Here is a 15,313-nt window from a genome sequence, read left to right on the forward strand (position 1 = left end):
CCGCGCTGTTGGGGCGGAATAGTTTCTCCCAGCTCTGGCCCCTGGCTAAGGCCTGTCAGCGCCCCCCACCCCCCCCCTTACGTTTTTTGGGGGGCTCACGGGCTTGTAGAGAGCCTCCTTCTCTGCAACGGGGAGACAGGTCTCCTTGCCACCTCTGTCTGCGCCCTGGTCTCGCTCGTACCTCCAGTGTTGCATCCGCCCAGCTGTTTGTGGGGCGTCAGGTCTCTTCCAGGAGAGGACAGAGGTTACGCATGCAAGGGGTTGCAAAACAGAGAGCCTTTTCCAAACCGGGCTGATACCTGACTGCGTTTCCTAGCGCTTTAGTGTTTGCCTTTCATGTGCGCCTGGCAGATAAGATTTTCGGCTGAAACAGAAGGGACGCTGGAAGCTGGTGGGAGCGGTATTGACACACATTGTGCTTGCCATATCTAAAGGTCGAGTGTGAAGTTTGCCCAAAGCAGCGACCATTTGATTAAAAATGCGTCCTCTTTGACATTATTGCCACCTGTGATTGGTCACTTCCATTTGCAGGCACAGTTCCTCTTTTTTTAAAATAAGTCAGCTGTTAGGGGGTGGTGTGTTTGAGTTTGACAGAGGCAAAATTGTAACAAAATGAGTGGAATTGACTAGCTTGAATCCGTATGACATTTGGAGGCTTCTTAAAGCTGTTGCACTGTACTCTGATTTTATGCGTGACAGATGTGGAGCTGTCTTGTGACTGCTTTGAGAAATGTAGTAATAAAAATGGCCTTCAATCCACAGCCTGCCTAAACAGAAATCTAAACTACTTTAAAAAAAATCCAAATCGAGTAAGTTGGTGAAATACTCTCTCCTCCCCTTGAAACCAATCTGTGTATCAAATTGACGTACTTCAAATAAATGGAGTGTCCAAACAAGGCAACTGCATAGATCTTATTTAGAAAACTGAACATAAGATATTGATCTGCACATATTTAATATATGTGCTATGCCAAGGCAGATTTACCCTATCCCTATGTAACGGCTTGCTAAGTATAAACATCTAAAACCTCCTTCCTTAATTGGTAATGAGTGACATGATCGGACTAGTCTTAAATAAACTTCAAGTCCAGACTTCTGCATCAAGTTTAAAATGGTTTTGCATGCTGGGAGATATTCCAACCTCAACACGCCCTTCTTGTAGGTAACTGATTTTGAAAAGCTATGTCCAGCTGCGAGGCCACTCCTTAGAGTAAACTTCATTCAAATGATAGCTAGTATTGCAAAATGCCTAAAATATTGCCTTATCAGGAGTGTTTCTGCTATGGAGGATGTAACACTTGTATAAAAATCTGACCAATATTAGTGTATTAGTACTGAAGTTTAATAACTTTCCTCAAAAAAGCTTTCTGAAAAGGAAGCTTTTTAGCACCTACTATGAAGTATTTATGTTCCGTGGGTTTTTTCTTTTAATACGACCCTTTCTTAGATTAACTATTTTCAGATAATCTTTGTCTACAAATTACTGTGCTCTGTTACTTACAGGGAACTGTTGAGGCATCGAGTTAATTATGTAAAACAGTGTGATTCGAGCCTTAATTGGTCAAAACATGCTGTAGTTCAGTGTTTGCTGATCACTTTACAGTAACAAATTTTGTCCTGGTCTCACTGAATTTAAGCTCAAATAAATCTTGCCATAAGATTCAGTGGAATATTTTCAAATCAGGCAGTTCTGAAATAGTTTCTTTTGATTAATCTTCCAAGCAAAACCTAATAACTGTCTGAATCTCAACCAAATTATTAATACAGAATGCAGTGAGGAGATGGTGTGGTGGATACTGTTTTAGGATCACAATGAACAATTATTTGTGACTTTCAGTTTATAGCTGATGGTATAATTCACCTTTCTTGCACAAAAGGCTTTATGTTTGATACTAAAGAATGTTAGAAATAGTCTAGGTTATTTTGTACTTATTAACATTCATAGAGCAAAGTATGGTTTCCTAGCATGGAGGATGACCAAAGAAATAAGTGATGCGGTTGCTCGGGGAAAAATTTGCATAGTTTGAAGTTAACTGTTCCTTCAGTGTCATGGGTAAACTTGCTGCATTCTGCGAGTAAAGCAGGGTAGTTAGAACAAATTCTTGTAATCACATAATGGCCTGAGTATCTCTTCTAATGCTGCTAAATATGTACTTTAAAAGATACTTTTTTAAAAACAAGATTGTCCATCAACATATAAAGTGGGGAGGCCTTTTCTGATTTTTTTTTTAGAAGGTGCTTTTGCAACACAAACTGTGATCCTCTAGCTGCGACTTAGTAGTTCTCAGATACCTAGATGTGATGAAATGGGTATGTCCCACCCTGAAACTTTGGCTGTCATCTGAGCACTTGGAGAACGTACGTGCTTGTAGCAAATACCCTGCTGATGAACTTGCAGAGTAAGTCTCAAGTTCTAGTGACTGGCTTACTCATCATGAGTAACAGCAGAGTTTGAACTATGGCAGTTGCATGGAAAACTTGAGATACAAAAAGCCAATCAGAGCTGGCGTTCAGCAGCAGAGGCATGCATTCTTGGGAAGTGACATCCTATTTGTAACAACTGAAACTCCATTTTACTGAACTAACAAAACAGAAAGGAATGTGACTGCATTTGAATAGAACTGTAGGAATACTGTTGTGGAAGATACACTCAACTTGGTGCAAGAAGGACCGTTAATTTATATAGCCTTTAAGATTTTATTTATGTGAGTGTTACCTGCACTTTGTAGCTTTGCCCTTTGGAGGTAGAAATAAGGAAACTTGACTTGTGGACACAACTAACCAAGGAGCTTACACTGAAGGCACTCCTGGCATTTCATGTGCCCCACCGCCTTTTATTTTTTTTTCCCTTCAAAATCATCCTCCTCTATGGAAGTTAGAGAAGCTGATATTTGCTTTCACAAAAAAACTGCTGAGATTCATGTTCCATTTGTCCTGTGTTGCCCTACAATGGAACATTGTTTCAGACTTCAGCCTTAGACAGTTAAAAATGTGAAATGTGTATTTAATTGCTCTGCAACAGGACAGATAATGCCTGGCACAGTTCTCAAAATAATTTATGTGCCACCAAACAAGTGCAGTTTATATGCTTCCCTTTAAAGGCCATTAGTTCAATCACACAATTTTTTGTCTCAAAGTACCTTAAAACCTAGATCAAAGGAGTAATTAAGTATCCTTTTGATGTGATCAAACTGAGTGATAATGATCTATGAAAGCAGTATTTTAAAAAAAAAAAAAAAAAAACCAAACCTGTAACGTATTTCAAACTTGGATGGTATAAGGAATCACTTTCTACTAGTGTGGAACATTTATTAAAGCAGCTGTTTTGTATGGAGTATGATCACAGTACTCAAATTTCCAACAGATAAGGATTGAAAGAGAGTGTTGTTAGGTAGCTTAATTGGTAGCTCTTTATATGTTCTTTTGTATACAGATATATTATGATATCTGTTTATTAAGACAACTAGTTCTAACAGTATTCTTCTTAAAACTTAGCTTGAGGAGGAGAAATTCACCTTTTGATTTAGAAGGTGTAATAGTAACAATTTTTTTAAGATTAACAGCCATGTGTTTAATTTGTTGAAAATTTTTTTATGACCACTTGGCAATCACTTCAATGTTGTTTGTTTTGTTAGAGGGTTAGTGCCAATCAGGTGACTTGACCATATGCTTTAGCAATGTGTCAAAAAAACTTACTAGCAAGACTTGACAGTTCAAGATTGTCGTGTGGTGATTCAGTAAGAAAAAAAATTACTTTCAAACATTCCTGACTACTTCAGGGTCTATAGAAGCCTCTCTTCATTTTTTAAATTTTGCTGTTGCTTGTGTCTATTGAGCCTGGTTTCCCTTGAAAGCCAAGTTAATGGGAGACACTAGTTGATTTAATGACTGGAACTTCAGAACCTACTGTCTAGCTTCACCTCTTCCTAATAAAAGAGCAGGTGTCTCAAACTTAACTGCTTTTACAGTTTTCGTGTAGGTTTGTGGCTAGGTGAAAAGACCCAAACCATTGCCTCTGAAGAAACTGCTGCAGCCTGTTATCTGTCTGGTAGGCCAAAGAACTTTAGATAATCTGCGAACATGTACTGACCAGCCAGATAGCAAGAAGGTAGCTTGGAATGTGCTACAGTGTGAGTTACCTTTTATCTAACGGGTACTTGCTGAAAATGGGAGAAGCTGTGGTGAAGTAAAAGTATGGAGATCAGGAGTTATCACAGTGAGAAAAAGGATGTAGACAGAAAAAACTGTTGTTGGCAGTGTAGAAAACGTGTTTTGTTTGTTCTGCTTTCAGGAGGAGATTGCCCTCAGACTTTTGAATATTTCTATTGCATTGCATTACAGTAGATCAGTTAGCAACATCTGAGAGTTGTGTTTGTCTTAATGTAGCCTTCACTATAAATTCCTGGTAATGTGGATCTTGGTGTATGCTATATAAAATTCAAACATTTTTAATCTGAGCTGTTGCTAGTTAACACACTTTTATTGCAATGTATAGTAACATGCGCTCTATTGACTACTCAGAAACTCCTTGAAAGAACCCGTGCCAGGCGAGAGAACCTGCAGAAGAAAATGGCTGAGCGGCCCAAGATGGGAGCAAGACCCACAATGCAGACCAAGAGGGTCAGAGAGCCTCTGTTAGAAACTGGTAACCAGGCTCCGCTTCCTGGTGAAGAAGGTATTTTGCATCAAGTTTAATAAAGATTGTCTCTTGATAGAAGTTCCATCTCCTTTTTTCTAGGGGCAAGTGAAACCCCTTAGTGTTTATCTTAAACTAAATAGTGATGGATGCAGTTACCTGACCACTAGGATTGAGTATGGCTAACGTTTAGCTTAACCTGAGAGCAGATGCTCTAAGTAATTAGTAAGCTATATAAAAACAATTGTATAATAGAAAAGATAGTGCTTTGTGCTTGGTAGAATTAGGGAAGGGCAGTTTTTTGGGAGGCATATCGGGGTATTAATAAAGCAAACTTTATTTGCATTGCAGTTTTGTATTGCCTCTGAAAATATTGTGGATTGCCTGAATGCTAATTTGCTTGAATACTCTGACCTGTACAGTGAAACCTGGTACAAAGCCGTCGCCATCAAAGAGGCTCTGTCCTGACAGTATGGAGACTCAAGCTTCCAGTTTGGAGAACATACAGCCAGTTCCTTCAAGTTCCACAAGCCATCAGTCTCCTGAGATGACTTCAGAGTTGCGTGTAGCTGCTTCTAACAGGGCTTCATTCGTTCAGCCTCTTGAGAAAGGAAAAGCAAACATGGAGTCAGAAAACCCCACAGCCCTTTCGGTTAAAACACGTATGCAGAAATTGGCAGAACAACGCCGCTGCTGGGATAGTGAGGGTGCGTTTCATTTGATAAGCAGTATTGGTGTTTTTCAGTGTTTGCATTGATGATGATGTTTGATATCACAAGATAATTTTGTGTGTGTGAATGCTAATATTTTCATAAAGAATTCTTAGACTGCACTGGGGAAGGCCTAAAACTACAGCTTAATTTTACACATCTCTTCCCTAGTAGTGTGGTGCCTTGCTCATCACAACAATGATGTAAAACTAGTAAACTGCCTGGTTAAAAATATATTGGCTTTGCAATGAGCTTTGATTTAACTTGATTAGTCTCAATGCCTTCAGAGCTAGTAGCTTGATTGTGTTGATGGCAAGAACATCTAACTATTGATAAACTCAATATATAGCAAAATGCAAAAGATACAAATATATCTTATTATATTTTATTGGAAAAATACATGTGTTTTTCTTTTTTTTTTTTTTTTTTTTTTCCCCCAGATCCGTCTGAATGTGTCCCTCTGTCTCCTCTCCAGTCAAAAGATCTGCCTGTTTCTCCACCTAAGCAGACATCTAATGCCCTGGCAAGCGATACCCCTATTGGGAGAAGGGGCCGTTTAGCTAACCTTGCTGCCACCATTGGTTCCTGGGAAGATGACCTAAGTCATCCATCTGCAAAGCAAAACAATGCACAAGAACAGCCTGGCACTACTTGTTTATCCAAATTGTCCACTACAAGTGGAGCATCTGCTAGAATCAATAGTAGCAGTGTAAAGCAGGAAGCTGCATCCTGTTCTCAAAGGCTTGTTGAGGCTTCCATTAATAAACCAGCAAACTCAAAGATAGCGGTGAGTGTCTGATTTAGTTGCTGATTAAAAATTGATTTGAATATTGGGGGGACAAATGTTAATTCATAACTGTTTCATCTGAATGTATAGATTTGGTATGAGCAATCTTAGTCTATTTACAACTTTTGTTTTATTGCAATCCCCACTTAATCCTTCTTATTGAGATTTAAAGCTGAGTGTACTTGCAAGTCTTGTAAAAGTTGATGCCAAAGTAATTGGTTGCTGCCCTTTTGACCATCAGAAGGGGGCTTCTTGCAGAGATACTGGGTTTCACTCTCTAATTTTATACAATTGATTGATTTAAATTGTAGATAAAAATCCAGTCAGAATGCTGAAATCGGTAGTACCAGATAGCTATTGTTCAATTTATGCCATTTATGAAATTACACTATCTGCCATGTGCAGTCTTATTTAGGGAAACATGGGAAAATACCTAAAGTAGCTGGCAAAAGCACCTGGAATAAAATGCTGAAACAATTTGAAATACTGAATTAAAAAAATACAAAAAGTTTATAATGCTTGTTCTTAGCTTTTTCTATTGTTGATGGAATAGGTGTGTTATGTTATGGTATGCTATGCAGAATGCTTTCATTCTTTTTCCTCTTGAGACAATAAGAATGTACAGTCTCATTTTAATGTTATTCCTTTTTCCCTTGTTAAGGATCCAAACAGTTTTTTAACGCAATCCCCAAGAGTCACTGTTCCCTGTTCTAAGGAATCCGAAGTACGACAGCAGCTAACAGAGAATCCCTGCAGCCCTCAGAAAACTGAAAAGCATACACAAGCAGCAAAATCAACTTTGCCTCAACCAGTTCAGTCTAAAGAAGAGCCAGTCAAAGGAACACATGTGCAACTTGAACCTAAGGGTAAACCCACAACACCAGGTAAGCTGTTTCTCAGCTTCAAGAAATGTTCATTCAAATTAGGCTTTTGTGTCCTGTGTTGAAAACTACATATTAGTTAAGAATTTATGGTTACATATCAGTTAATGTCTATTTCCTACTGTAACTTGAGTGAAGTCCTGAAGAGTTCTGTGATAATTACCATAAATTGTATAGCTTCCGTATTTTGCAAGGGTATTTTCTTGGACATTGTTTTCATAACTCTTGAGAGCAAAATCAATCTAACTTTTCTCTATATATAAAAATGTATCTTGCTAACATCAGTTAATTGAGACTATTCAAAGTTTCTTTCAAGTTCTTCGATACTATATGTATCCTACTGATATAAAGAGTCTGCATTTGTTAGAAGAAATCAAAGTTAAGTGCTACATAAACACTCTAACTTTGCATAGTGTCTTTCTTTTCAGTGGTAGCGTTGATGTTGAACCAAGTGATCGTCCCCAGCTTTAAGTTCAACTGCTTGTTGGGTCAAAAACTTGGACTAACAGCTTGGACTCTTCGAAATGATGACCAGTAGAACAAGTGTCTGTCTCTAGATATGCTGGTGATAGAAGACAAGCTTAGTGAAGTGGGGCGGATGCCAAACAATGTATCTGCCTTATGTACTAGAATGCTCACTTACATGAAGGATGCAAATGAGGCTGGTTGTAGAGGAAATGTTGAAAAAGCAAACCAGTTTAAATAACTGCTAGAACACACGTGGATTTTAGCAAGAGAAGGACATCTATTTGCTCTGATTTGCTGCTTTATTAACTTCAGTGTTCTGTTACTGTGGTGACTTACACTTCAGGTTTAGTTTGTATAAAGTATAATGGAGTAAGAGCTGTAAAGAATACAGCTTAATTGCTTCACAAAATTGCAGTGATTTCTTATGTGTTTTTGAGAGTTTCTTTCTTGTTCTTGTAGGGGGATCGGGAATTAAGCCCTTCCTGGAACGCTTTGGGGAGCGCTGTCAAGAGCGTAGTGCACGCGGTCCTGCTACGAATACTCCAGGGTGCAGAACACCCATTGTTACCCCAAATACAAGGACAATCCAGGAGAAGCTTCTCAAGCAAAATGAAAATTCCTCTACTGCCAGTTTAGCGCTTCAGCTTAAGCAGGTATGACTTCCTACATTCATAGCTTGTTTATAAGCTTGGGGAAGTCTCTAACTGTTCTGCAACTACCTGAGGAATCTGAAATGTTTTGACATCTTAAAACTGTCAGCTTTTCCCTTGTTCCCCCTTTATTTGCTTAGGAACGTGAAAGAGAACTTGCATGCCTTCGTGGCCGGTTTGATAGGGGCAATCTGTGGAGTGCAGAGAAAAGTGAAATTCCGAAGAGAAAACTTCCAGAAGCTAGCATGGTAATGTGTTACCTCTGTGTATCAAAAGGTGATAGTTTGTGACATGTTCTGAACACGGGGTAGATGTGCAAATGTAAACAGAAGATAACCTGTGCTTTGTGAATGCCTGGGCTGTGCAAGAGTGCTTATCAAGTAGTTTGCATAATTATTAACAAATTATTAGATTTTTTTCCTTCTGTAAAATCAATTAAGGAGACAAATGATACTACTTTGAGCCAATTGCTTTTTTTATAAGTGTAGCTTTTTATATTCTATGCTATAAAAACAAAAGAAGGCTCCTCACATAAACACTCAATTTAGTATTTAGTACTTCAGCTGAATTTCTTACTTAAATAAGATCCTTTTTGATATTGGATAGGCAACCTCTCTTTCCTAGCAGGCATTGTTTCTGGCAGGTTTTTTTAGTCACTTAGTACATTCAGGAGGTAATGTTCAATGGTTTGGTGTTTTTTTTTTTTTTATTTTTCCTAGGAAAGCCAATCTCGGGCTAGTCCAAAACATCCTCCTAGTTCAGATGCCTCTGCTTTTGGATCAGCAGAAGACACAGCAGCAGGTGACAGGCCAACAAAGGCTCCCAGCGTGGAGTCTTCGGGTAAGAACTGTTACTGCTTGCCTGTGGCCTAATACTGGACTGAAGCACTGCCCATGACATTCATGAGCAGATAAAGAGGCTAGTAGTGCTGACGTACAGAACTAGATCTCTTGTTTGGTTACTGATTTGTCTAAATCTTCTTGTATGATGATAATACTCTGCACTCCAGTACCACTGGAAAGATTGGCAAGGGAGACTGCCTTTTCGTTTCTTAGTGGGTTTACCTAGGTTTCATCCTTTCATGTATGTTAAGTGTAGAGAGAGTGAATGAGAATTGTCAGTTATAGATTTAATCTATACTGTACCTGAGTATACAAACTTCCACGACAGTCTAATGGGAGGGAACTCTTCCCTTGTCAGTATCCCCTTATGATATTAATTCTTATAGTAGGGGATGTGAAAAGAATTCAGAGATGCTTATGACATCCTTTCTGGTCCTTAGTGAGTGGAAAAGCATCCAGTTGCCTGTGAAAGAGAGACTGACCGTAATTAACACTTTATAGGGCAAACAGGCTATCAAATGCGCCTCTAGAAAAACAGGATGATATCCTGTTCTTGGGTTGGGTTTGGTTGTGGTGGGTTTTGTGTGGTGGGTTTTGTTTGGTTATAAACTCTCCCTTTTTGCTCTTGAGTGGCTACACTCTACTATGGTTTCAGCATTTTCTCTTGTGCTGTCAGTTTTCTTATTCTAAGATAGGAGTCTAGCTGTACAGGTTGTGGAGAATACATATTCTACTGCTTTTCTTTTCTTTTTTTTTTTTTTGACAGTGAGCTAACTGGAATACTTAACCTAGCAGGCTTTTTTTAAGTTGTCAGCTATATTATCAAAATTCAATCGCTAAAAAAAAATAAAAATTCAAAGGATAGACATAACCTCCAGTGGCTTCTTTTTTTTTTTTTATAAACTTAGATGCTCCTAAATGTGAAGAGGCTAATAAACCCAGTCCCCTGAAGATTACTGAGCCAAAGAGCCCTGTAAAAGCAATGTCTGTCTCAAAACTTGAACAACTTGCTGAGAAACAGAAAGGTCTGTATTGAGTAGATGTATATTAATGCACTTAGCTATCTGTTGCCACTTGTCCAGCGGAATGTTAATATCCTTCAAGTCTGAACAATGAATTTGCCATATATCTGCTGGCACTCATGGGTGTTTTGTAATGAGATTTATATAAAACAAGTCAGGAAACTTTTTATCATAACCCTTCTCTCTTGACATTTAAGCCTTTAAGGAATATTAAAACACTGATATTAAAGTTTATTGGGAAAGAACTGAAATGACCGCTCTGCTACTTATGGGACTTGCAGTTAAGATTCAGACTTGTTTGAACTAAAATGTTGAAACTTGTCTAGCAAGTGCATCTTTTTATTCCCTCTCTGTATCAATTATGCGGTATATGTGACAATAGTTTATGTTAGGGTTCTATGTGCATGACTAATAAAAAGTGCTTTGTAATCAAGCTTACTTGTAAAGCAAAAATGGTTGGCCTTGTTAACGTCTTTCTGTTCATTTAATGAGAATGAAGAGTTTAGTCTTGATGCCACTAATGTTTTTAAAACCTCACCCTTCAGATGAAGTGTATGAAATTGAAATGAGTGTGGATGACGAGATGAACAGCTCAAAAGTGATAAATGAAATTTTTGAAGTTCTTCAAGAGGATGGCCCAGACATAGAAAAGCTGAAGAAAGAAATGAGCATGACCCTGGAAGGTGAAAGTGATGAGGATGAGCAGGAAGAGTCACTGAATATTTCATCAATGTCTCTGTTAACCCCTCTAGTGGAATCTGTTGGTCCAGAGGTGAGCATTCTTAAGAGGTGGGGAAGGGCTTGTTTATCACACAGAGATGTACATTTTGCTCGTGAACAGTGATATCTTGTTGTATTGTGATACGTGGGCAAATAGCAAAGTTGCAAATGATGTACTGCTAATGAAAACATAATGAGGTAAAGTTATTTTCCTCTGAAAATAGCATAGCATATTGGATGCTCAGCTAAACAAGTGGTTTAAATTCTGCTAAATCAAGGTTGGGTATATACACTTATTACTTGAGCTGGTCTTCCGGTGGTATACATAGATTCAGTCAAGTGGTTACCAATGAAAATCTGAAGAGAAGTAATTATGTAACTGTACGAGTTTGGAAATTAAGGGTGAAGTATCCTTTTTCAATGCTCTGTCAGTGTGTCTTAAATAAATAAAATAGCTTGCTCCATGTCCTAAGAAATATTTGTAAAATGTCTGTTAAATAGTATTAAGCAGCCTCCAAATTTACTGTTTATATATTATCACAAAACAAGTAAAGGCAAGAGGAAACAGATCACAATTAATGTGGACGGATATCTGTAATATAATCTCTTCATCTCCCCAGGCCTTTGTTTCTCCTTGTAAGTCAACTGGTGAAAGTAGCAGTACCAGTGATCTAAGTCTGAAGTCTGAAAAGTTCCAAAGGACTACAGTCCCCAGGGCAGAATCTGGAGACAGTATTGGCTCTATGTCAGAAGATCGCAACCTTCCATATAGGTAATAAACCCAAAACCCCACGCCTGTTTCTGTAAGTGTGTAAATCAAGACACTAACTTTTTTTTAACTCTTCCAATGAAGCAACTGCTTAAACTACAAAAGAAGCTTTTTTCCAAGATCTCAACCTTTAGCTAATACTGTATAGTCTTTGTGTTGCTTAAAATGAGATGATAGAATGCTTTTTTAAAGCCATTTAGGCAAGTTGGAAAACTTCAATGCCTGATACATGTGTGTATGTAAAAAAAAAAAAAAAGAAGCTTGGCACACCTGTGAAATGTTTCCTCTTTTAAAAGTGTTGATGCGTATAGATCTCAAAGATTTAAAGAAACCGATCGTCCTTCAATAAAGCAAATTATTGTTCGCAAAGAAGATGTTGCTTCCAAGCTAGAAATGAAGAAGAATGGCCCATCTGATCAAGTCAATATCAAAAAGAAAATGCAGGTATCTAATACACTTCTTAAAATCCTTTTTCTCATTTATTCTTTCCTCATTTAATTTCCCCTGTGAGTGTCCAGGACACTAACAAGACTGCTTAGACCTGCAAAATTAGGTTCTTTAGCATAAATATCTAATGGTAGGGAATGATACTGCATCGTTTGAACAGATAATGCATCTGTTAGAAGGATCATGCTATAGAGTAAATCTGGAGAGAACAAACCATCCTTTTGAGAAGTGGACAGGTAATCTATATCTTATTACTGCCTTTGAATTAGGCAGGATTCATAACTGCATACTTTCAATAGGCAATATTCTGATCTTCACTGGTGCCTTATTCACCTACACTGCTGAATTTCTGCTTAACTGCTGCTTCCCCTGGTGAAAGGAAGACTAGACTGGATATGGAGTGTACCAACATTGAAGTCATTCATTCCCCACCATATTTAAACTACCTCTGAGCTCAAAAAAAGTTGTGCTGCAATATTCTTTTGCAGAAGTAACTGTAAACTGCAAGATTTTTGTAGCTTACTATTTAAATGGTCTGATTTTTCTGAAGCATAGCCCCAAAAATTCTAATCTTGAGGCGTTTCCTTGTCTGAATGTAGCAGTAGATACCTCTTGATAATTATTTTACGACTGGCTTACTCTAGGAGCTGAATAATGAGATCAACATGCAGCAGACAGTGATTCATCAAGCCAGTCAAGCTCTGAACTGCTGTTTTGATGAGGAACATGGAAAAGGATCACAAGAGGAAGCAGAGGCAGAGAGACTACTTCTTCTTGCAAGTAGGTTTCTAGACTCAAGTTCAATTCTATGTCATGAATGCTTTAGGAAGAATTATGAATGCTGGAAATGCATTTATTATGCTACCTGGTAGCTGCTGCTTTATAGTTCTTCACCTGGAAAACAGGAGATGATAACATCTGTTCTGTCTCAGCTTTTTCCATAGGCAAGAGGACATTTTTGGTATCTCTTTGTCCCTAATATTCCTACTATTCTGGAAGATAATGAATATTTTTGTTGCATTTCACATATTCATGGCAAAACCCCAAATTGTTCAGTATTACTTTTTCCTCTGTTACAACTATAATTAATTAATTTTCTCTATGCAGATGAGAAGAGGACTGCTTTATTGGAAGAACTGAATAAACTGAAGAGTGAGGGACCTCATAGTAGAAGAAATAAAGCTGTTTCTACATCCACTGAATTTGCTCCATCCAGGGGATCTGTTTCCATTTCAGAAATGCGTCTACCTCTAAAAGCAGACTTTGTATGTGGTACAGTTCAAAAGCCAGGTAAAAATAGTAACTGAAAGCTTCCTCCTTTCCTCCCCCTTCCCCCATCTTCCCTATGTATATTTCTGGTTTATTCTCCTTGGGCGTTTTTGTCTTCTGCATTGGTGTTTCTCAGAACTCTGGAGGCAATGAAAATTTAGCAATTACATTTATTTGATCTGCTTTTTGGCTAAGTCTTCACTATTTTCCATGGTCCTTTTAGTTGCATCCTTTTCTGGCTTATGAGGTTGAAGCAACTTATCAAGACTTTCTCAGCCACTCTTAAAGATCTTTGTGGTCCTCTGTAACCTGTGGGGGAGGAAGTAGAATTTTGTATCTTGGGTTATATTCTGTCTTGCTGCCTTGGAATTTTTTTTCTGATGGATGCAATTCTAGTACTAAACACCATTATATAAATTCTGACCTCAGTGGTGTTTGTGAAATGCTCATTAAGCCTTTTTTTCCCTCAGTCTTTCTGTTAACATCCCAAAATACTTAATTTACAAAGACTAGTCTTCCATTATCTTGTCACATTTAAGTCATCAAAGTGTTAAACTGGATTTACTACTTTTATTCCAGAAGAATAACTGGCATTATCTCTCTATAGGTCTAGAGACTTATACTGGACATAGTAAGCTTCTGTGTCATGTAGTTATTTAAAGAATCTGCAAGCCTACAATAACCAGTGTTATTTTATATAATGCCACAGAATATGATTGTAGCTAGACAGGTTCATACTTCTTTCCTCACTAGAACTTGAGGATAAAAGTCATTGGACAGTCTTGTTTAATACTGGTTACAAAACTACTTCTAATAAACTCATATGTAGCCTTTCTTGTTTTCTTGTTTAACTGTCCTATGAAATGTAAAGTGTGTTTTCATATCTTCAAATAAAACCACAGCCAAGAATATAAATGTAAATATCTGATATAATTTACCACCTCCACCCCCTGCAACATGTTACAGTTCTTGTTGCATGAGAGAATCTCTGTTATAGGAAAGCCTTTCTAATAGTTACAAAAATATGTTTCATTTCCATCAGTAATTCTGACCCTAAATTGTCTGGGAAAAAAAACAACTATAAACCATTTGTCAACAAAACTTTATTCTGGAAATGCAGCATTTGCTATACATTGCGCACCAGAAGCTCTATTAATCACTTTGATCTCTGAAGAGAACATCAAATATAAAGAGCACAAATCAATTCCTACTGGAGTCTTCAACAATTGTTTTCAAAGATGTGACTTGTCCGGCACAGAGTGCTCAAACTGTTTTGGTGTGTGTGGTGGTTTTTTTTTTTTTTTTTTTTTTTTTTTTTTTACATGGTGTGGTATTATACAATGTTTGTGCTTTACTGTTCAGCAATTTGCTGTACAGACTCCAAATTGTCTTCTGGCACTACTGAGATATGCTTCTTCCCCCTCCCCCTGCCCTTTATGTGACAAGTTGGGGAAATAAGTTGCCTGGATATAACCAGTTCCTTCACAGGACTGAAAAAAGCATGAGAATGGGCAGTAGCAAAAGCTGATGAATGGTTAAGCTGGCAGGCTTAGAGAACAACAACAACAGAGTCTAAGGAACTTAGATTAATTGCTGAATCTGACTGAAAGTTCTTCCTCTCCCCTCTTGCGCACTGGGTAGTGGTAGGTCTGGCCTGAGATGCCCCAGGCAGTAATGCAGTTGTTGTGAATCCTGTGGACATAGTCTTACTAATGGACGCAGTAGGGAAAAATCCCCTCATTTTAAGAGTAAGTTCATAAGCAAATCTTGACTGTAACCTAGTGTTTAAGTGGGGTGAAACAGAGGTGTGTTTAATGGCAATGCAGTACTTGAGGGGTTTTAGATGCTTGTGTACCTCTGGCATCAAAACCATCTGATATGTATTTACAGAAGCAGCAAATTACTACTACGTAATAATACTGAGATCTGGAGCAGAAAACATAGTTGCAACTCCATTAGCAAGTACTGCCAGCTCCCTGAATGGAGATGCTCTTACTTTTACTACAACATTTACTATGTAAGTATAAAGAAACTATTTTGGAACCAATTTCATCTCTGATGGGGAAGCATGCATAAAAATGTTTAAAATCTTCATATAAGGGTGTCATATTC

General features: G+C 37.9%; 1 protein-coding gene across 1 annotated transcript in view; it reads left to right on the plus strand.

Moving 5' to 3' along the window:
- ANLN (anillin actin binding protein) overlaps positions 1 to 15,313 on the plus strand; it is a 40,609-nt gene that overhangs the window by 12,508 nt on the left and 12,788 nt on the right. Inside the window, exons 2-15 of the mRNA XM_009637211.2 lie at positions 4,522 to 4,675; positions 5,059 to 5,343; positions 5,787 to 6,133; positions 6,795 to 7,017; positions 7,942 to 8,135; positions 8,273 to 8,380; positions 8,852 to 8,972; positions 9,883 to 9,999; positions 10,542 to 10,768; positions 11,337 to 11,488; positions 11,782 to 11,929; positions 12,577 to 12,712; positions 13,040 to 13,222; positions 15,092 to 15,218. Coding sequence (XP_009635506.1) covers positions 4,522 to 4,675; positions 5,059 to 5,343; positions 5,787 to 6,133; positions 6,795 to 7,017; positions 7,942 to 8,135; positions 8,273 to 8,380; positions 8,852 to 8,972; positions 9,883 to 9,999; positions 10,542 to 10,768; positions 11,337 to 11,488; positions 11,782 to 11,929; positions 12,577 to 12,712; positions 13,040 to 13,222; positions 15,092 to 15,218 — 2,522 coding nt within the window. The remainder of the gene's footprint in view (positions 1 to 4,521; positions 4,676 to 5,058; positions 5,344 to 5,786; positions 6,134 to 6,794; positions 7,018 to 7,941; positions 8,136 to 8,272; positions 8,381 to 8,851; positions 8,973 to 9,882; positions 10,000 to 10,541; positions 10,769 to 11,336; positions 11,489 to 11,781; positions 11,930 to 12,576; positions 12,713 to 13,039; positions 13,223 to 15,091; positions 15,219 to 15,313) is intronic.

The sequence above is a fragment of the Egretta garzetta genome, unplaced genomic scaffold (genome assembly GCF_000687185.1).
Source record: "Egretta garzetta isolate BGI_Z169 unplaced genomic scaffold, ASM68718v1 scaffold514, whole genome shotgun sequence".
Lineage (NCBI taxonomy): Eukaryota > Metazoa > Chordata > Aves > Pelecaniformes > Ardeidae > Egretta > Egretta garzetta.